The sequence below is a fragment of the Ambystoma mexicanum genome, chromosome 12, assembly GCF_040938575.1.
Source record: "Ambystoma mexicanum isolate Mex_15411 chromosome 12, UKY_AmexF1_1, whole genome shotgun sequence".
In the NCBI taxonomy this organism is placed as follows: domain Eukaryota; kingdom Metazoa; phylum Chordata; class Amphibia; order Caudata; family Ambystomatidae; genus Ambystoma; species Ambystoma mexicanum.
In genome coordinates, this window is record NC_090936.1 from 876,701,185 (window position 1) to 876,723,951 (window position 22,767).

General features: G+C 47.4%; 1 protein-coding gene across 2 annotated transcripts in view; it reads right to left on the minus strand.

The window, feature by feature from the left end:
- The window catches only part of SCYL2 (SCY1 like pseudokinase 2), a 1,629,773-nt gene that overhangs the window by 1,119,194 nt on the left and 487,812 nt on the right, over positions 1 to 22,767 (minus strand). For both annotated transcript variants that reach the window (XM_069629360.1, XM_069629361.1), the window contains exon 8: positions 8,834 to 8,959. In XM_069629360.1, the coding sequence (XP_069485461.1) occupies positions 8,834 to 8,959 (126 nt within the window). The remainder of the gene's footprint in view (positions 1 to 8,833; positions 8,960 to 22,767) is intronic.

The window sequence follows — 22,767 nt, forward strand, 5'->3', positions numbered from 1 at the left end:
TAAATAGGATTAATCTGACTAAGAACTGAGCAACGGTTTTCCGAGGCACTGACTAAGCGCGGAAAAACAGAACTGAGCAACGGACGCTGCGCGCGGCCTTTATAGGCAGGATGACGTCGACACGGCGGCTGTCGAAGGACATCGACTCGGAGGACGTCGACGTGCAGCGCCCTCTAGAGAAAATTTTTTCCGAGGCCAGCAGAGCTGGAAGGTGATATCTAAGATGAGGAATACGTCGGAGGACACAATCCCTTCGAAATCAAGTTCTCTCTAAAGACAGTGGGAGGGCTAACAGCCCGTAATGCTATCCTGCCCATTACAGCCTGTTCTAAGTGTAATAGTGCTAATCTGGTGTCTGCTGATCTGTAGCCTGCAACGTTATTGTGATGCTCTGCAGCCCTTAATGCTTTCCTGCACAATGCTGCCCCATACCCTGTAATTGCTATTTTTTGCCCACTGCAGCCTGCTCTCCACGTGCAATAGTGAACCGTAGTGATACTTGCTCACTGCTGCCTGCCCACCGTGCTAATTGCAGCCTGCTTTGACACCTGGCCCCTGCTTTCTCAACCACATCATGCTGCCCAATCTCACAAGTAAGCTCGCTTGGAAAACACTTACCAGTCGCTCTACCTCCATCACCACAGCATTTGCTCTCTTACTCGAACTAGCCACCCACCACCACATCACTACAAACTACGCCTGACGCAGACCGCATCCATGCCAGCATCAAGCCCAATTCCGCACCCACTCCACACCTGAAATGTGCCCTCCTCAACGTTCGCTCACTTCCAGCACATGCCCTAGAAATACACGATCTCCTTTACAACCTGAACCTCGACTTACTGGCCATCACAGAAACATGGCTACAGGAAGCATCGGGCCCTGCAGTCGCTCTTGCACTCCCCCCTGACTACACCATTTTCAGACAGGACAGACTAGGTCGCAGAGGAGGAGGAGTAGCCCTCATCTTTAAAGAAACCCTCGCCATCACACCTGGTAGTCATTCCTGGGATAGCAATTGCAACATCCTATCTGTCAAGCTTGCACTGTCCCCCAACAACACCACCAATACACACATACTATATCACCCCCCTGGCCTCCCATCAGACTTCCAGGGACACCTCACCCACTTACTCCGCAATAACATCAAAGGCTCTAATACAACCTTTCTTCTTGGAGACTTAAACCTAGGATTCAGTGACTCCAATGACAAAGCCGCCACCTCCCTCACTAAAGAGCTCACCGACCTAGGATTCACACAAAAAGTCTCATGGCCTACACACTCCAAAGGCCGCACCCTTGATTGGGTTGCAGACCACAATGTTTTCACCAATGTCACAGCAAACGCAGCCTTGCCGTGGACAGACCACAACTTTATTGAGTCCACCCTATCCTTTTCTTCCACGCCAAAAATCCTCACTGCTCAAGTAAGAAGTTCCAAAAAAACTCACACAGCATAACCTACGACCTTACCTTAACACCCACCCCAGCACTAGTCCCACCTTTCTCCAACGATCCGAACACCTTAGCGGACATATACAGACATACCCTCTCTACAGCCATCAACTCCATAGCACTACTTGAAAACAAAAAGTCGCTGCATATAAACTCCTGGTTCACTGAATAACTACAGTCACTATGCTCCCTCAAAAGAGGCTCAGAAAAGCTGGCAAACCAACCCCAGCAACAACACTAAAAATTGCTTTAACCTCATCTCCCGCCAGTATAAAGATGCTATTACAAAAGCCAAAGCAAACTCCTTCAACGTCCGAATCTCCAATGCCAATTCACAATCTAAGGAAATCTTCACCATCTTCAATGAACTCATCTATCCTCCTAACACCCCAGATGAGATCATCAAAGATAAGCATGGTGTGCCAGTATCCAAGCTGCCATGCTCAATAAAATTGAACTCCTCCAAAAAAAGAATTAAGGACCACTACAAAGTCCCTACATCACCATGTTGAGCCTACACAATCTGACCCCACCTCCCCTACACCAAACTCTACCAAACCTCTATTCACCTTCAGAGACATGACTGAACCCGAAGTCATCAGCCTCCTCAAAAACCTCAAACCTTCCATGTGCAAAGGGGACATCTGTCCACCCAAGCTCATAAAGGACTGCGCAGACCTCCTCGCTGCACTCCTGACAGCCTTCATTAATGCCTCCTTTAGAACAGGCACCATTCCCACCAGCCTCAAAGAAGCATGGAAACGCCCCCTTCTGAAAAAGCCCACACTAGACCCAGCACAGCCAAATAATTATCGTCCCATAACCACTGTGCCGTTCCTCCTCAAGATCTTGGATAAAGCAGCCCACGGCCAAATTCAACAATTCCTAGAATCCCACCCCATTCTTGGGACTAGGTAATCCGGGTTCCACAAAGTTCACGGCAAGGAAACGGCCCTAGTTGACCTCAAAAACCAGATCACCCAAATCATGGACAATGGGAAGCAAGCTCTCCTACTACTCCTTGACCTGTCGGCAGCTTTTGATTTGGATGATCATAAAACACTCACCTCACCCAATCAGCCAACTTCTCAAATGAAGCAGCGCTATGGATCACCTCCTTCCTGGAAGGCAGGGCAATTAAAGTATTCGCCAACATCGCCAATGCTGCCCCCACCACCATCCACTGCGGAGTCCCACAAGGCTCCTGCACAGCACCCACATTATACAACTTGTTTACGAAGCCCCTCTTCGACAAGCTTGACGCCTTAGGTATCACGAATACCAATTATGCCGACGATACCCAGGTACTCGTACCTCTCACCGGCTCCTACAACAAGGACACCCAAGCTCTTCACTCTATATACACCACCATTCAAGCCTGGATGGCAGCCAATAGCCTCTGCCTCAATGGGGAGAAGACTGAAATCATCATATCAGGTCAAAAAACCACACTAGCAAAACTAGATAAATTGAATTCAAACTTCACCATTGACAATACGACCATCCCTGTCTCCACTTCTGTAAAGACTGTAGGTGTCTACATAGACTCAACACTATCCATGACTAGACAGGTCAGCGCCATCACCTCCGCCTCAGCCCACACCACCAAACTCATCAACGCAATTAAACCATACCTATCAAAGCCAAACAGCCTATCAATAGCTAAAGCCACCTTTGGAGCAAAACGAGACTATTGCAACGCCCTCCTAGAAGGTACATCCACAAAAAACCTTAACCGACTCCAAGTCACGCAAAACAATGCCCTAAGAGCTGCACGGAGCCTTCCCAAAAGGAAACACATTTCCCTTGCCAGAAAGGAAGCTCACTGGCTTCCAGTTCAAGAGCGCATCACATTTAAAATACTCACTCTCACCCACAAATGTCTTATAGCACCATCATACCTTGCTGAGACTATAACCAAATCCAACTCAACACGACCTACTAGGACTCACTACGCCAACCAACTTCACATCCCACGCATCAACAGAGCCAAAGCTGGAGGGCTGGGCTTCCCCTACATAGCTGCCAAGCTATGGCATGCTCTACCCCCAGAGATCAGAGCGGAAAACTCTCTCCCTGCCTTCCGGAAAAAAATCAAAACCTCCCTTTTTATCTAACCCTCTGCATGTTCCTACCCGTGTAAAAGATTCTATGCAAAACTGTATACATGTAACTGAACTTGTTGTCCTCTGTCCATGTCTGTAACTAAGCCTTCTGTTTGTAACAAGCGCCACGATGCCTCCGGGCTGCTACGTACTCTACAAATCTGAATAAATAAATAAGGCAGGCGCCCTTGCTACACTAGGCGCATCTGTATCAGACAACTGAAAAGGCTCTGAAGATAAACTTGGGCCCTTCGATTTGGAAGACGAGCACCAGTGTTTGAGTTTATGATTATTGAGTGTGTAAGAATATTAAGATGGTAATGATCCAGGTGCTGAATAAGGCCCATGGTCCTTCCCCTTATGGTGGGTGCGACCCAGAAAGGGGGATAATGCGAGGATTTCAGGCTTCCCAGTACAAAAGGTAATGGGCCTAGATACCCATGGATGCTAGCTTAGCAGTGACAGCCCCTGGAGGGAACCAAAGTCAACCTCTGGGCGAAGGGAGAGAGGCTCCATCTTCTTCAAGGACTTGCAAATGTGGCCTTTGTCTGTTTGGGATGGTGTGGAGGCAGGAACCCTTACCTGGAGTACCTTATAGACCTTATCAGAGGTAAAAAGGTCTTCCAGTACCGAAGGCCAAGACTTGAGACTTCGAGCTTTCCCACCAAGAGGTACTCGTAGATGGTTACACCCGGAGTGAACTAGCTTAGGTGGCAACCTTAATATTGGTAGCAAAAGGTGATGCAGAACCTGAGCCAGTGCCTCTTTCCAAATCCCTCTTACCGCACCATTGCAAAGTCTTCTGTCCCCCATGAAGTCCACATGGCTTGTGGTACCTGAACCTTCCTGAGCATGAAGACTAAGAGGGTTCTTAGCAACCTGGGTTTGATACTAACACAGAACAGACAAACAGGGTTGGACTGGGGCATAAAATTGTCTTGTTCTGTGAAGGCATCATGAAGTACGACACAGACCACAAGTTCAAACAAAAGACTATTTATCAACTTAAATATCAGAATGGTTGAAGGCCCAACTTGCTCTATGCCAAGGTGGGATTTCCCCATCGGAACAAAACTAAGGAAAGTCAAAGAGTTTAGAGTCTGTCTGACCAATCCTTGCCCTCAGAACTACAATGAACCAATGTGTAAGGATGTCAAAGTCAAAAGAAACAGTGTTTAACTCAGTTCTGAGCTGTTTTTAGCTCACAGCTTCTATTCAGCTCCCCTTCCACAAGCATAAGAAAGTTCCATGAAAAAGGCTCAAAGTTCACCATTCTCCAGTTGAAAGAGATGTAGTTCAGCACCATCCTTGGCGTAACCTTCCTGAAATGTCAAGTGCCACAATCCAAAACAAAGGGGTCTTGACAACAAGTGTAGTTCTCTAAGTCTCAGGGTTTCCGTCCCCAAGACTTTCAACACCTTTGAGGACACTTGTTTTAGTCTCTTCAAAAGCCTTCACAAAAACCACTAGGTCAACTGGACCCTTCTCTGGCTTGCCTTGCCAGCTACTTTGCGGGGATTTATGTGGGCTTGTATCACAGTGCTCTTAGCTTTCACGATCCAGAGATCTCTGGTCTAGGTGCAGTTGTCAGACCACACGGTCCACCCATTACAGGTCACGCAACCAGAACCACTGGGCTCCTCAGCATACACCCACAGGTTACTTGGTGCTGATTCCTGCTCACCAAGTCACTTGTTGAAAGGATAGGTTATTTATAATGCGCTTAATACCCAGAGTTTTCTAAGCGTGGACCCCGGGGATCGAACCTGTGATGCTCTGTGTCGTCTTGCTTCCAAGGCGAGCACGTTGACCCAGAGCTATACTCCTGAGACGCTTCACTTTTATTAGACTTGTGTTCTATGGGTAATTTCTCTGCACCTCTGGCTTCTTTCTTGGTCGCCTTGTGGCTCTGCCATCATGCCTCACACCCCCCTTCCCACCTGTAGCATTGCCACACTGCATTCACTCTTTAAAGTTCACGGTTTGGCTTTCTTCAGCCTTCACTGCGTTATTTAAAGTCCACTTTTAACTCAAAGTTCAATGCTCTTATAGCTGGTATCATTACGTTCGGTATTCAATGTATGAATGTTTGCTTTTAATGTTAAATAGCTCTTTAATTTGACCTTCAATGTGCACTGGCTTTATCTGGATCTATGTGATTATTGTGACGGCTGAAAATGGCACCACATATATATGCGGGGGGAGAACCCCTGCACCTCCCCCCGCATATTCATATTATACTCTAAACCCCCCCCCCACATATATGTGTTGTAAGGGGGGGGGTTAAAAGAAAAATCTGCATTTTCAGCCATCGCAATTCCCAGGTCGCCATTTTTGTATGATTCCGCTTTATCTCAGTGCGCTACTCAGTTCAGCCTTTAGTTCGGTTTTCAATATGCACTGAATTTACCAGTTAACTTTTCATTTAGTTTGGTATTCAAAATGCATTTTTTCATTCATTCGCATTGACCGTCACTCACTTGTCCTTTCGTAGTTCCCCGATGCTTGCACGCATCTCCGACACTCGCCTGCCTTCTCAGCTTTCACCTGGTAGATCCCGAGACTTCCTTTCACCTCCTGAAGCAAGGACCAGCCACAGTATCGAGCCCCGTTCACTCGCGGTGTGTTCTCTGCTTCACGTCGGCACTTGGGCTGCTGTATTTTGGACACGGACACTGTCCTCCGCATTCCGGGCTCCTTGGTACCTCCTGCTGCACAAACTCCTGTTCTGTGGCTCCCAGGCTTGTGGGACACACACTTCAATCGGGTCCCACAAGTCCTTTGAGACTTCTGCCGCCATCCTGGTCCTGTCTCCTGTACCACCATGGTTGCCTCCTCTCACGGGTCTCCTGCTGCGCCAGCAGTTGCTTCACCAGTCGCTTTACCCGTCTCTGTCCCAGTCGCTCTCTCCTCTGCTGGCTGGTTCGGTCACCCTTAATACACCTGCAGCCCCTTGACAAGCTGCAGGTGTGGAACTCTATTAGTTCCGAATGACTACAATTACATGGACATGCCTGATCCTCACAGTTACTGGCAGGCATTGTCCTAGTACCAAAGTGGTGACAAGGGGTAATCGTCATTCCTCTTAGTTGTATCTTCCTTGTCTCAGTACTGTCAACTGTTATATAGTAAGAGTGGAGGGGAACTGGCTTATAATAGCCGATAAAGATTGGGGAAGGGATAGGGTGGTAGTCAGTAGCGAAAGGGGGATACCATGTCTCACCCAAGGGCACCCATTCCTAGTCCCCAAGGATCCTCCAGCCATGTGATCCTCCCTTGCTTGTCCACCCCCAGGGTCAGGATCCAAAAGCAATGGCCTTTCCCGGGGTACCAGCGCAGAGGATCCATGGGGAATAGGAGGAAGAACACCCTCAGGTTTCGCACAGCACCAATAAAAAAAGTGCCCCACAGTAGCAAATGGCAATTCATTGCTTTTGTTACACACTGTTTGAGTAGTACCGAAGGGGGAGGTTTTTGATCAAATGTGATGCAAATTGTGCAATTTAAATAATATTTGTTCAGTAACACTGGAAAAAACTACTAGCCACTAAAAGTGGAACACTTTGACCCAAAAAACTGCCCCACGCTAGCATTTTGTGTTTTTGTTTCGGGCATTGCCCTTTTGCCCTATAGGCAAGTCCAAGCCTGCTAACAAGAACACACCGAATCGAAGTTCCTGAGACAGGTCACGCAGGCTCTGTGAGTCAGCCGCCGAGATGTACTTACCGCATCCTATGCACCAAATGAAACCTCTTGTCAAAGGCATGCGTGGGGGAGGCGAATATTGGAAAACAGTCAATCAAAATAGATAATACACCCCACTAGGATGGGAGACAGCAAAAAGAAGAACAACATTGGTGTCCAAATAAGGCAGGCACATGTAGATGCTCTTCCCACGTCCATCTAACAGGGAAGAGAAACAGGAACTGGGAGGTGACGATTGGTGGTACACAGGAGGGGAACAGGGCCTGGTACATGGGTGGCTGCTCATGTGTACCAGCCCCATTGCAAAACTAAGTGACAGCATTCTCTCGTGGGGAAGCTTTTTTCCCCGACCAGCCTGCGATGCAGGCCTGCAGTGTAATGCCCAACCAGTTGGGAAGGAAAGTAGGACGCTGGCATTTTAGTTATCATCCCATGAAATAGGATTAGATAAAACATTTGACATTCAGTTAAAAGCGCGTTCTCCTAGTTGGTAATGTTTGCTTACAAAATTAAGGAGTGACTAGGGGAGCTAAATGTGCCCACATCAGTGGCTTATCATTTTATGTCATACTTTGAAAAAGAATCTGTGACGGCACTACTTGAAGCTAAATATAAATAACAAGTTAACTTGTGGAGAAGATCTACAGACAATCTTTTTGTTAGAGAAATGTATAACTAGAAAGAATTGAGAAGAAATCATTTTGGGATTTCACAGCAAAGACACAAAAGCATAATAATTGTACATATCGTGAGCTGGGGATAGTTGCCTAATAAAGCTGTTTGCTTCACATTTCATTCTGTCAATTATTGTGCACAAACATTTACATGGCAACATTTACATACCAAAAGTGCACACAAGAAATCAGTTATTGATAATATTCCAAAGGGAGAATTTCTCAGAGTTAAAAGAATTTGTAGTACAGAATCAAATTTGGAGAAGATATTACATAGGCATTTGGCATGTTCTTCTGCTGGACAAAGAATTGTGTCCATATTTGGAAGACCTTCCAAAGACAGTCTGTAGTGTATCATAAATGCTACAAAATAAGATTATTCCAAGTTTACTATGACCAAACATGGTTGAGGTTACTTTGCCTACTAAACTGAAAGGTTTTTATAAGTGTGGCAAATGTACAGCCTGTTTCTATGCACTAGGTGTTGGCTGGGATCGGTTGATATTGGCTGGTTTTGGAGCGGATTGCAAATGGAACTGAATTATGAATACATGAAAGTAATGTAAGATCAAACTTGTTCTGTTTAATTTGATTATATGGTTCACTTGAATATGTTGAAATGTTCTCATTTTTTAAGCTATAAACCTATTTATAAGCCCAAGTAATTTGTGACTAACTTCTGGTTGCAAAAAGGACCATCTGTAAGATGTCAGAATCCTATTGAACATATACAACATTTCAGGTTGAATGGATGTTCACACATTTATAAAACTAGGCAACAATAGCTGTGCACCACAAATTATTCTTCCTCTAAACTAACATGTTTTGAATTTTTCAGGTGTGCATACCCTTTTCTCCATGTTGTTGATGTTTGTATTATAAAAATAAACCTACCTTAGGTAGTTTTGGTAGGACTTTTGGCAGTCCTTTGAAAAACTGGGACTTCTGAAGGTTATCTCTTTGGAATAATGTGTCAAAGTACTGCAGAGTGTTGGCACCAACGTCATCAAAGAACGGTATCTAGGAGAAAAAATTTACAAGATCAACACGACATGAATTAAATCAGTAAGATAAAGTTTATTGAGAAATGTACACAGTCTTACATGTAGGACAGAACCTATCCACATAGTGGTAACCTCCGTGAAAATGTATGAATATATCCAATAACAGGTATGAGGTGGTTTCAACAACATCAAATTCTAAACAAAGTTCAGCACAATTAACATTGGATTAGCCAGGTGTCTGGATGAGTGGCTTCTATGGTTCAGGGTCTGCCGGCCTTAAACCTCTCCTCATTGCCTCCTAGCGCCATACCCGTTCATGTCAGTAAGGGAGAGCTTGTTTGAAAAGATGCAAACACATTGGAATACAAATAAATGTATTGCATCCTTTCATGCCAAGAAGTAAGCTAACAGCCACCAACAATTTTCCCCTCCTATAAGCATCATTGTAAAATTGTCCTCTCACGAGGTAATCGTAGGCTAACCGGGAATCGGAACCGCTACACTCTACGGTGTATGCAGAGTTACTTTACCTAAATTGATCCGCATTCTTGCAAAAGGCCTTTGAAAATTATCTTACCTCTGCCCAACAAAATGCTCTGGTCAACTATAGCTCAGTGGTAATTCACATTGCACATCCATGGTTTGAATAAGATTGGTTTTTCATTGGATATTAATACCTCTGCTGAGCCAGAGAGCCTATTTGTGTGACTGCTAGGCATGATTGTGTGCATGATGGAGGTAAGGCTATAATACATGCAGAGATAGAGTGTAATAGGCTGGGAGTTTTGTTAGAAGCAAACTTCAGGCAGTTGGAGCCGGTCTGGGTGTGCCCCCTATGTTGTGCCCCCTACGTCAGTGGCCCCACAGGCCTTCCAATAGTTTGTGACTAGATGCCCTTGTGTCCTCAACCACAGAGACACTGGGCCTCATTATAAATTTGCCGGCCCGGGAACTACGGTACCGGTAAGCATGCCGGTGCCGTAGTTCTCAGACCGGCAAACTACGAGTTCTGCTTGCGGGTGCCATTGCGGCTGCCAGGTCTGACTGGGAGCCGTACCGGCACCCGCGAGCAGAGCATGTTGGATGCACCGGCACCGTTGATAATGGTGCCAGTGCATCCGGCTTCCCCATGCCCACTGAGCCCTATGGGGCTCAATGGGAATGGGGAAGAATTTTTTCCTGCGAGTGGGCGAATACCGGGTTCGGCAAGGCCGCAATTACCTGGTAACTGCCCATTTCTGGGCGCCAGAAGAAATAAAACCGCCGGCAGCCTGCCTGTATTACAGGCACGGCTAATGGCAGCCTCGTAATGAGGCCCATAATATATATATTAAAGAACCTCTGAGTTTTTTTCAACTTTGACATTTTCCAATATTAGAAAACGCAATACAGTCAAATCCCAAACAAAGCGAAAAGATCCACTTAACAATGGCCCACCATAACCTCATCCCGATATGTCCCCTCTCCCAGCTCATGTTGTCCCTACCGCTTGATCCAAAGAAACCGCCCATGTGCGTGGGTCCGCCCACGCCTACGATAATTAAGAAGAAGAAACCGCCCATGTTTTTTAAAACCTTTATTTTTGGTGTTTTAATTAACTCCAATCAAGACAATCACCCAAGTGGGTGTGTCAACACTTGTGCCTCCGAGTCCCCCCTCCATCCGTCCACACCATTCACATATAAAGGAGATCTCTTCGTTCAGCGTCTGTGTTCAAACCACAATGTCTGCAGTTTAGTTGACGCGAGCATCTCCCCGGGCGGGTTACTGAGCACAGGCTGGTGAAGCAGCGTCGTCCGGGGTGGACAGTAGGTTAGTGATGTAGGGTCCCCAAATGTCTGGGGGACGTGCGTGTAGGGGTAGTGTCCTAATAAACTCTGTCTCCACATCTTGGCAGTAGAGTACATCTTTTAGCCAGTTTGCCAGGGTGGGAGCCCATGACATATCGATTCTCCTGCGTGCCAGTACCAGTAGGACATTCGCCAGTTTCCTCCCTGTGGGTATCAAATGTCTTGTCATCCCGAGTAACGCCACTGCGGGAATAGGTGCCAGGTCTTCTATTATTGCAGCCGTCGTCTGTAGGACTAGAGTCCAAAAGTGGGCTATAGCTGGGCAGTCCCAAGGCAGGTGGAGGAAATCAGCTGTGGAGACACCACATTTCTCACAGTCCTGACTTCACCTGGCCAATGGGTTTGCCAGAGGGGGTTTTGGGTGAGGGTCGTGACAAGACTTGAGCGTATGTCAAAGCCGAAAATACTGAAAAATGTCTAATGCGAGTCAGCTCCACGTTCCTTTGCCCCTTGAATTGTAAGAAACTCCCAGTTGGCAAAGAGGCTGCCCAGGGTTTTTATTTGTAACTTATCAGCCCATTGCAAGTATACCCTCTGGCTTGTTATAGGGAGTGTTACCTAAATCAGGTAAATTCGCAAGCTTTTTTTCTCGGGGGGATCAGAACTCAAAAGGAATTCATTCAAAGTAAAAAAAACAGAAGGTGAGTCTGATTACCCCTCTTTCCGTTGCCCTAATGTGTCACCGTGACGCTCAGTTACAAACTAGACACATCCCATCTTGCTATTACGGGACATCATGAACCCAGTACAGGCACAGACTTAGAAAAAATAAATTCACTTTTTAATATTGTGGATAAAAAAAGGGACGACAAATGTCCTACATACAGCATTACACAATTAGAAAATACACAATTAGTTAAAAACCAAGGTACAAAAGCACTCCTGGAACAGGAGGTGCAAACAACACAAAAATGCTTTGTTTGATAGGAATCCCACAGTTAAATCATACGGGTATTTCAGATAGATGTCGACATGTTTCAGCCATTTTTTTGTTTCAGACACTATCTCTAGTGTCTTAGATCTCTCTTTTCTTAGGCCAGCTTCACGATTCCTTTAAAAGCTCAACAAAGACTCTATACCCCAGAGTTGATCAGCATGACCACTTTTCCCACTCAAAGGGCAGGAAACTGCAGTGCAAGGTAGGGGATGAGTGCCCTAATTCAGAGTAAATTGTTCATACACACACCGTGAGTTTGCGCGCTGGCTCCCATGCACAGTGTCGGGAGGCTACAAATGCATTAGAAGTCCGGAAAAATGCAAGGTCTTTCACAACACTGCAAAAGCTCTGCTTAAATGCTGAGTGCTGCAGTGCAGATGTTGAGGTGTTTCTTGCCCACGTTGAAATACGTGGCTTGATAACACCATGTTTATTTCGTGCTAGCTGCCATTAGCGAAGTCAGGAAACTCTAAAACAATTGAGATTCCAGATAATCGTGCGTCCTCATCACGGAGCCGCAGTGCAGGGAGGTGGGGGTTTTGGGTGAGGGTTGTGACAAGACTTGAGCGTATGTCAAAGCCGAAAATACTGGAATATATCTAATGCCGAGTCAGCTCCACGTTCCTTTGCCCCTTGAATTGTAAGAAACTCCCAGTTGACAAAGAGGCTGCCCAGGGTTTTTATTTGTGACTTATCAGCCCATTGCAAGTATACCCTCTGGCTTGTTATAGGTAGCCCAGGGATGTAGCTGGCTGATAGCAGGGGAGAATAACGGTTGACAATGCCACCCTTTGCAGCCATCTTCCGCCACAACGTGCATGTAATTAGAACTGCATTCAAGGAATACAGAGGGACTCTGAGCTCTCCCACGATAACTGCTCTCAACAGGTCGGGGGCCATCAGCGCTCTCTCGACTTGCACATGTGGACGTAGGAATTGCATGGCATACCAGTGCTCCAGTAACTGCGCCTGTGCCGCCCAGTAGTAGCATTCTAACTATAGCTTCTAGCCTCCATTCGTTATTGGTTGTGTGAGTGTTGTGTAGGCTACACTTGCCGGTTTTCCCACCCATAGAAGGTCAAGTATCAGGCCACGCAGGCTTCGAAAAAAGGCACCTGAAAGCAGCAATGGTACGTTGACAGGTACAGAAATTTAGGAAGTATAATCATTTTAATGATGGCAACTCATCCAAGTAGCGTAAGTGGATGGTGTTATGTTGAAGAGACGCAGGTCCACACAGGTAAGATTAAAAGTAACTCTTTATTGAGCTCTCATAGTAGTAACCCCCAGCTGGGAAACTTAAACAACTGACTCCCCATGGAATGTAGATTCCCAGGCGAGCTGAGACTCCACATTCCAAGGAGAACCCAGAACCCAGTTGTGGCAACAGTAACTAAGATAAACAACTGGCTGTAATGTACACCAATGCTTTATGAACATTTATCATATATACACAACCTATTAATAAATGCTTAAAACACTATTAGCATAATAATAATCTAACCTCAAACAGAAGGTTCCTCCACCTAGTTATCTTTTAGCATAGTGACTCTATTGTCCTTCCATAATTATCGCAAAACAGTTCTTTGTGGTCCCGGGATAGCATCACCCGTAGGTACCTTACGCCAGTGGATTCCCATTTGAGGCCGAATTCCCTCCAAAATCCTCTAGTTGCTACAGTGAGGGGGAAGATCACAGACTTATTGTGGTTGACTTTAAGGCCTGAGAAGACTCAAAATCTTAAAACCTCTCTCATCACAGGGTCCAGATTGGTTTCTGGGTTGCTGATGGAGAGGGCTATGTCATTAGCATACAGGGATATGATCAATTTGTGTGGTCCGAGACTGAGTCCCCTCTCAATTTGACGTTCCCGTAGCCATACCGCAAGTGGCTGAATAGCAAGGGAAAACAATACTGTCAACAGCGGACAACCTTGTCTGGTCCTCCTTTCCATAATGAATGGGTCCGATCACTCTCTCCTACTATAATTCTCGCTGAGGGCTTTTTGTAGAGCACAGACGTCAGTTTGATAAAGTGGGTTCCAACCCCAGTTTCCGCAGCAGTGCAAAAAGATATTGCCATTCGACGCAATCGAAAGCTTTTTCTGCGTCTAAAAGGACTGTGACTGCCTGGCCTGTCGGGTTCAGGGCCTCCATGACAACAAAGAGACGGCGAAGGACAAAGGAAGTGTTTCGACCTGGTATACACCCTGCTTGATCCGTCAGTACCAATCCTGGCATCAATGGAAGCAACCTCTTACCTAGAACCTTGGCGAAAATATTGTTGGCAACATTTATTAATGAGATTGGCCTATCTGAGGCACAATCCTCTGGAGGTTTTCCAGGTTTATGCAGCAGAATCACATTTGCTTTGCACATCGTTGGGGGCAGTACCCCCTTTTCGATCACCTCCTCCAATGCGCCCAGTAGCAATGGTGCCAAGATGGGGGCAAATGTCTTGTAAAATTCCCTGGTTAGCCCATCGGGGCCCAGTGCTTTAGACTCCGGGAGTTCCCTAATAGTTGAAATTATTTTTTCAAGGCTAATCGGTACATTGAGAGATTCCTGTATGCCTTCGCTCACCCAGTATAGTTCGGTATCGTCAAGGTAACCGGACAAGGCCACTGGGTCTCTCGGGTGTTTAGCGCTATATAACTCTTGGTAAAAGGCCCGAAAAGCTTCTGCAATATCCCCTTTGGAGTGGTCCAGCTCCCCCTTGGGTTCTGAATACATTCTATGAAGTATGGTTGTCTATCGGCAGCTATCAGCCGTGACATGTAGTGTTCCTGGTTTTGAACCGGACTTGATGCCCTGTGCCCAAGAACTGGACCTCTCGTTCGTCCTAAACTTATCTAGCTCCTCCCGAAGCCAGGCCACTGTCCATGGGTCTTGTTCGTCTATATACTCCCCCTCTAGTGTTTTAATCTTCCTCTCCCCTTCAGTGAGTTCCTTTCTGATAACTCGCAGGATCCCATTTTCCTTAGCCATGCATACACCACTCACATAGCACTTAAGGGACTTCCACAACACTCCGCTGGAGGAAACCAACCCCATGTTATGTTGAAGAAAGGACTGTATTTCCTCCTGCAGCTCCTGATGAAACACTGGGTCTTGGAGTGCTTCAGTCTTGAACCGCCAAGTGTACACTCCCCTCCCACCTGTCATGGGGCTACACTCTAGAAGTACTGGAGAATGGTCAGAAAGCGTTCTTGGGAGGATATGACTATTGCCCCACTGAAACGCCCCTTCTCGGGACACCAGTAGGTAATTGAGTCTGGAGCTAGAACCATGGACCCAGGCGTGGCATGTAAAGTCACGTACCTTTGTCTGACTTTGTCGCCAAGCGTCTACAAGATTGTATGTCAAACAAATTTCTCGTATTTTTAGGCTTGCCTTGGAAGCTGCACTCTGAGTCTTGCTAGACTTATCCCACATGGGGTCCAGGGCTGCATTGAGATCCCCTCCCCACACAATTGTGGTTTGCGCAACCCTGCCAGCTGGGACATAACCCAGTCAAATGCATTTCCAGTGTCAATGTTGGGGCCATATGAGTTGACCAGACCACTTGTGTCCCTTCTAGTACCCCGTGAACTAGCAGTGATCTCCCAATGCCATCCCTGGCCACCAAAATGGGTCGGAATTCCACCCCTCTACTTATCAAAATCGCCACTCAGCTGGCATATGAGTAGGAGGAGGAAAAGTATCTATGACAGACCCAGCTCGCGCCCCACCTGCGCTCAGAAGAAGCTGTGAGATGAGTCTCTTGAAGCAGTGCTAAGTCTACCTGGTGCCGCTTGAGGTATTTGGAGATTCTCTGAATCTTGCATGGGTTGTTCCTGCTGCGTTTGTTCCATGTTATTATATTAACTCCCATTGTTTCTGGTGTAGCTAAGCGGTAAGATCTGGATCTTCCCAACCATGACCTGCTCAATTAAGACATGTGCTGCTTCCGAAATCAGGACGTGCCAGCGGAGTGAGCTGGCGAGGACCGGACTCCCAACAATTACAACTACCCCTATGCCCCCACTTAACAGTCCCCTGTTCCCTACCCCATTCCCTCAACCTTTGAGTTAGCTCCTCCCCCATGGGCAACCCCCAACCCACCCATTGACAAAGCCCTTCCTTCTAAGCAATGCCCCTTATACAGTGCAGAGCTTGGGCACTAGTGCCTGGCCGAGTCCGCAAGCTCCTTTCTTGATTATTTTAAACGTGCGTCTGAGGTATGGGCTCTTGTGCCTACACTGTGTACAGACACTGTACGCTCACAGCATTGCCTCTCCCAATGTTGCATCTCGTTCTACATCAGTCCAGGTTTCTCTGGTCCTGATCATCGCCATGAGGCCTTTGATTGTCTCTAGGAGGACATCCGCCAATCTCATCCAAAAAGGAACTTGCCTCCTCTGGAGAAGTGAAGAACTGAGTCCTCCCAGCCTGCTGTATTCAGAGCTTTGCAGGAAATAGAATCAGGTACGAGATGTTGCAGTCTCTCAATCGTCTCTTCACCCCAGGAAATGACCTTTGTGATGCAGAGAAGTCAGGGTATATTTGTATCTCATCTCCGTCATGATGGAGTTCCTCTTTTTACCTGGCCAAGCGCAGGATCGTGTTGCGGTCCCTGTAGTTGAGCAAGTGTGCTACGATTGGTTGGGGTGCCGCGTCAGGGACTGGGGTGGACGCAGGTATATGGTGAGATCTCTCGACTCCAAACAATGAAGAAAGTGCTGGTTCTCCGAATAGTTACTTACACATGTTCTCCACAAACTCTTCCATCTTGGGAAGGCCCTGTTGCTCTCGCACACCAAATAGACGGATGTTGTTACGGCGGGCTCTTCCTTCCAGAGCTTCATTTTCAGCCATCACTCCTTTAACTTGGACTTCAAGCGCTGATACTCTGGACACCAGTGAGGTATTCCCATCCTCCAAGCCGGATACCCTCTGTTCTACTGTATCCAGCCGGTCGCCATGCTTATCGAGTCAGTGCTGCAGGAGGTTGTTTTTAGAGGCCACAGAGTCTAATTTGGAGTCAAGGCCTCCAATACCCACCCTGACGTCTAGCAGGATCTCTCAGATGTCTCCCTCTGGTTCTTGGGCAACACTTTCTTCAGTCTCCCATTCTTTCAGTCGGGTCAGATTGAGATGAACAAATTACTTACCAACTGTAACGTTCTTTCGACTGGATGTTCTTCCCACTTATTCCTCATTTTAAGATATCTTGTCTCCCAGCTTTGCTGATGCTTCGGAAAGAAATGTTCACCAGCGGGCGATGTGCTCGAAGCCGTGGAGCCGTAGTCCCTTGAGGGCCGCGGTTGAGCGTCGACGTCATCTGCAGTAGAAAGGGCTAGAGCTGCGCCCGTTAGCTCAGCTCTGTTTTTACGGTGTTAATGGTCGCATCAGTTGATCAGGCTTTCAAAGACCTTAGGCTCTTAAGGAAGTTCGAGTACAACTGGCGTAAACTGTACGGAGGGGTAGGTTGGGAGGGTCGATTAGGAATACGTGGGAGGAACATTCAGTCGAAAGAACGTTACAGATGGTAAGTAACTTGTTCATCAAATGGATTGTGTCCTGTAAAGGACCGGAGCGGAGTGTCTGTACTTCTGCTCTCTATATGGTAGGGAGACACTGAGGACCCCAGCCAAGATTCTCTATTATTGGTATGTGGTCGAGCAATCAAGGCCTAGCTTCTCAGGAGGTGATGCGGGCTGGTTCTTAAGTACAGTGTAGTCCCCAATCACCCACAAAGGAATGTCCGCACGCTGTATTAGTTAAAACACAGTCTTAATATAATTAATATTCAAGTTTATGTACAATATCACGATAACTCACTTTGTACTCGGTTATCTACAATGGCAAATATACAGTTCTACGTGGTACCACAATTACTATTAGATCTCTTTAAAGTGCAACAACTGTACGGTTAAATGTCACACAAATCAGTTCGTAAAGGAAACCAACAATGGATATAAGAGGAAAGCAGTTTGTTAGAACAATTGGCAGAATACTGGCCCTGCTACCGAGACACAGTTCTGTGTGGAGATCCCCCCCCACCTGGGAAACCTATAGAATAAAGATATATCACAAGCCCAGTCCATATATTGTTCACAAGAGACTTTCCAATAGTTCTGCAACCCAAACTACCTGGCGTTGTAGCGTTCCTTGTCTGGGAATTGACAGCCCTTCTTGAGTGCCCTCCCTTTAAGGCAGGAGTCACGGGTCGTCGAACATCCGACAGAGAACAGGTCGAGCTACGACGGTGAAGGAGCCGCGTCGTTCCTAGCGGTGCTCATCAACGGGGAAGCGTAAACGTCCTGCAAGGAAGAGGCGTGCGGGGCACCTCATTGTCGATAGTTCAGGACCGCAAAGAGTCAGAAGAACTGTGGCCCAGCAAGGGCGTCGACTTGTCAGTGTCTCTGTGGTCTTTGGGTGCCGGGAAACCCACCGGCGGATGCTCCTCGGCGCGTCGACGGCCTGGCCTTCTCCAGCGGGATCAGACGGGCGATGATGCAGACAAGAGCATCCGTGAATCAAGAGTTCTTAGGCAACGGGAGCACGCGGCTCCGGTCGACGACGGCGGTCGTCGACAGTGGCGGACAACAGTCCGGGCGCTTCTCTTTGGGATTCTGCAGCAGTCCTGTCTCCGGTCGGCAGCCTGTCATAGGTCTGTCTACCAGGGAGCTTTGGCAAAGATCAGCTGGTGCACGATGGTCCCTCGTAGCTCGGGAAGAGGGTGCCTTACCAGGTCCTCCCTGGGTCCGTCTTTGGAGACACAGCAGCTTTCAGATTGATGAAGGAGAGCAACAGCAATTCTTCTCTTCCAGCAGGGCTTTAAGGTCAAGCGTCAATTTCACTCCAGTTATCTTCATAGTTTGGACATCAGCTCTGAACACTTCTGAACACGATTCCTAGCAGTGAGAGGTCCCCAGATATACTGTTGATCTACCATTCATTCCGCTGGGTCACACTCAAGCATCCAATCACTACGAAGGGCATTCAGCAGTCTGTCAGCCAATCAGGCGCACGGTGCATTCAGGCCATTCTTCTTCATCCAGACACTCACAACCAGAATGTGGATTCGGACAAGTACCACGCCTTTCAACACTACACACTGCATTCATACCAGTTTCGGGCAGGGCTGTCTCAGTCATGGTGTCAAACACCAGAAACCAGACATCCACAACAAGAAGTGCATATTCGTCACACACTCTATTCACCCAGGTCCCACCCACAGGTGTACCCACAACATACGGTCATTGGGAAGGCTCCAGCCAGTCTGCTCGGCACTTCCCCACACTACCATATATGGAACTTCCACCCAACAGCCAGTCAGGGGGAAGGGACAGAGTTGGGGCTTCCCAGGACTTCGGGAAGATCAAGGTAACAGGCGATGGAAGGCAAGAGGCCATCTTGTCTCCATCAGGAATCTACCGATTCCAATGACAGGGCCTGGGCATCTCAAATAGGAGGACATTCAGGGCACCAGTCAATTCAGCATGGAGTTGCCACAAGCTCTTACCCTGCTCTGTGGGCCACACACAGGTGCCCAAAAACATACACTAGGGGCACAGGGTTGTACCCCCACCCATGGGTGCCATAAGGGTGTCCCATGGGTCTGTTCACCAAAACCAAAAGAGAGCTGCACTGCTAGGAGTCCCACATGAACTCCTGCACGGAAAACACTACAGAACACACGATAAAAAGCAGTAAAGGACAAAGATACGGAGGACCTGTCCCTCCGATGCATTTCCAGCATCACATGTCCTCCCATGTATTCCTCATCTTAGATAGGTTCCCAAAGTATTCTGTATGCGAATTTGGAGGAGGGAGTACCAGAGATTTCAATCATGGATTGAATGAAGGATGGCTTTTGCAAAGAGGCCTCCGTGATAAGATGTAGAGTCCAGGCAGTAATGTTTTACAAAAGTGTGCGCTGATGACCAGGTGGCCGCCGCACAAATATACTGCACCAGAACACCCCTCTGAAGAGCCGTTGAAGTTGCCATGCCCCTGGTTGAATGAGCCCTTAGCCCATCTGGGGGCTCCTTCTCAGCCAATTTGCAGCACTCCGAAATTGCCAGAATTAACCATCTGGATAGAGTTTGTTTAGACACTCCATGGCCCAATTTGTTTTCAGTATATCCAACAACCAGTTGGTCACTTTGTTGGAAATTCGCTCGTCTAGAAATATAGAAAGCGAGAGCCTTTTTTGGGTCCAGTCTGTGCAATCTCTCCTCCTCTTTACCTGCGTATGGAGGAGGGTAAAAAGTTGGTAAGGTAATTTTCTGTGACAGGTGGAAATCAGAGACTATTTTAGGTAAGAAGGATGGTTTGACCGTTAGAACGACCTTGTCCTTATGGAAAATGGTGTGAGGAGGCTTACAAGAGACCGCCTGCCACTCACTCACCCTTGCGGGCTGCTGTTATAGCCACTAGCAAAATTGTTTTCAAAGTGAGGAGCCTTAACAGGCAAGAATGTAAAGGCTCAAAGGGGGCACACATGAGAAATTTTAAAACTAAATTTAAATCCCAGATGGGTACTTGAAAAGGTGTTGGAGGGTACACATTTGTTAGTCGTTTTAGAAACTGGGCAACTAAAGGCATTTTAAAATAAGAAACCTCTTCAGGGGAGCGCTTAAAAATAGATAGCGCTGCTAAATATCCTTTTATTGTACCAACTTGTAGCTCCAAATTGGCAAAGTGTAAAATGAAAGAAAGTACTGTATGAGTATTACATATGAACGGATCCACATTCTTATCCCTGCACCAGTTAGTAAACTTGTTCCAGCAACACCGGTACAAGGATTTTGTTGCTATCCTTCTGGCCGAAAGCAACATTTCCATTACGTCATCTGGGAGGTCCCAATCCTTCTACCTCTACCTCTCAGAAACCATGCGTGAAGGCTGAGTGTCTTCACCTCTGGATGGAAAACCCAATGTTCCTCTTGTGAGAGAAGATCCTCTTTTTGTGGAAGACACATTAGAGGAGAGATGGACATGTCCATAAGGTCCGGGTACCACGTCCTCCTGGCCCAATCTGGAGCAATAAGAATATGGTTTTCCTGAACTTTCTCAACCTCCTGATTACATGAGGAATCACGGGACTGGCGGAAAAGCGTACCGGAGTGGGAATTCCCAGTCCACTACGAACGCGTCCCCTAGAGCTCCTCTTGGAGGAAATTCCCTTGAGCAGTACTGATCGCACTTCCGGTTGACACTGGTCGCCAACAGATCCACTTGCGGGGTTCCCCAAAGGGTGAAGCTCTCTTGAAGGACTTCCTGAGTTAGCTCCCACTCGTGGGATACTGTGCTCTGCCTGCTCAGAGCGGCCGCCGCTGTGTTCTGCTCTCTGGCTAGGTGAACTGCTGACAGAGAGATTCCTTCTTGCATTGCCCAGAACCAGAGCTGCATTGCCTCTCTGCACAGTGGTAGTGACCCTACGCCTCCTCTCTTGTTGAGGTAGTACATGGCCACTGTATTGTCCGTCATTATCAGGATATTCTTTCCCCATACAGAGGGCAGAAAGGCCTTCAGCGCTAGTCTGACTGCCCTCAGCTCTAAAAGGTTGATGTGTAGTTTGGAGTCCGATGGAGAACAACGACCGCTGATTGTCAGTTTGCTCGTGTGGTCTCCCCACCCCGAGAGCGAGGCGTCTGTCACTACAGTTATCTCCGGCCATGGTTGCCAAAAACATTCTCCCTTGAGGATATTGTCCTTGCAAGTCCACCATAGAAGGTAGGTGCTGAGACACTCTGCTCGGAACTTGCACAAGGTCTGACATATTCCCGAAAAGGTCTGAGGGCCCATTGAAGGGACCTCATTCTCAGTCTGGCCTGCGGCACCAGAAGAACGCAGGATGCCATGAGACCGAGCAACCTCAGAAAATCGTAGGCCAGCAGATGCTGGGTATTCTGGAATCATGTTACCATCTACAGAATGTGCTGAGCTCTCATTTCGGGTAGCAAGGCTTTCCCTGAGGAAGTGTCCAAGACCGCTCCGATGAATTGAAGCTTTTGAGACTATATTGGACTTCTTGTAATTGAGGGAGAAGCTCAGTCTGTGGAGGAAGTGGCAGGTGATCTTCAGGTGTTCCTTGGCCTGTTCAATGAACAAGCCCTGATTAACCAATCGTCCAGGTAGGGGTAGACGTGAATCCCCCCTCTCCTGAGACTCGCTGCCATAACCGCCATCAGCTTTGTGAAAACCCTTGGGACGGAGGTGAGCCTGAATGGCAGAACTCGAAACTGATAGTGAGAACCGCCAACCGCAAACCTCAGGTACTTTCTGCATTTTAATATGGATTGGCACATGAAAGTAAGCATCCTGAAGGTCCAATGATACCAACCAGTCTGGGAGTTGGAGAGCCTGAAGGATCTGAGAAAGGGTAACCATCTTGAACTTGTCCTTCCTGATGAATTTGTTCAAATTTCTTATGCCCAAGATGGGCCTCAGTCGTCCGTCCTTCTTGGGAATGAGAAAATAGGGGGCGGGGGGGAAGGTAGTACCAACCCTTGTTCCTCTCCACTACAGGTACATGTTGCACCTTTCTCTAAAATTTCCTGCACAAGGAGCGGATCTGGAATTTGGACAGAGCTGGTTCCCGGTGGATGACCGCGAGGCCTTTTTAGAAAAGGAAGGGAGTAACCTTGGGATACTGTTTCCAGTGCCCAAGCATCTGAAGTAATGCCCCGCCATTCGTTCAGATGCTGAGAAATCCTGCCTCCCACCGGGGTTTTGTGGGTTAAGGCCTCAAAGCGGTCTAGGGGCAGCTGCAGCAGTGGCTGAGGGTACAGATGCCACTGCTGAGGCTGATTTCGCACCTCTTCCTCGTCCACGTCGAGGAAGCTTTCTTTGTCCTTTCTGTACGGTCTGTCCTTTTCATCTACCAAATGAGTATTATCCAAAAGAACACCCTCTCCAGGAAGAAGACCCTGAGTAAAGGTGTTGAGGTTGTCGAATGGAGGCGCTAAGGGACTTAGCTGCCGCCCTGGAGGTCTGCAGCTTCTCCAAACTGTCATCTGCCGTGTTGTCGAACAACCTCGAACCG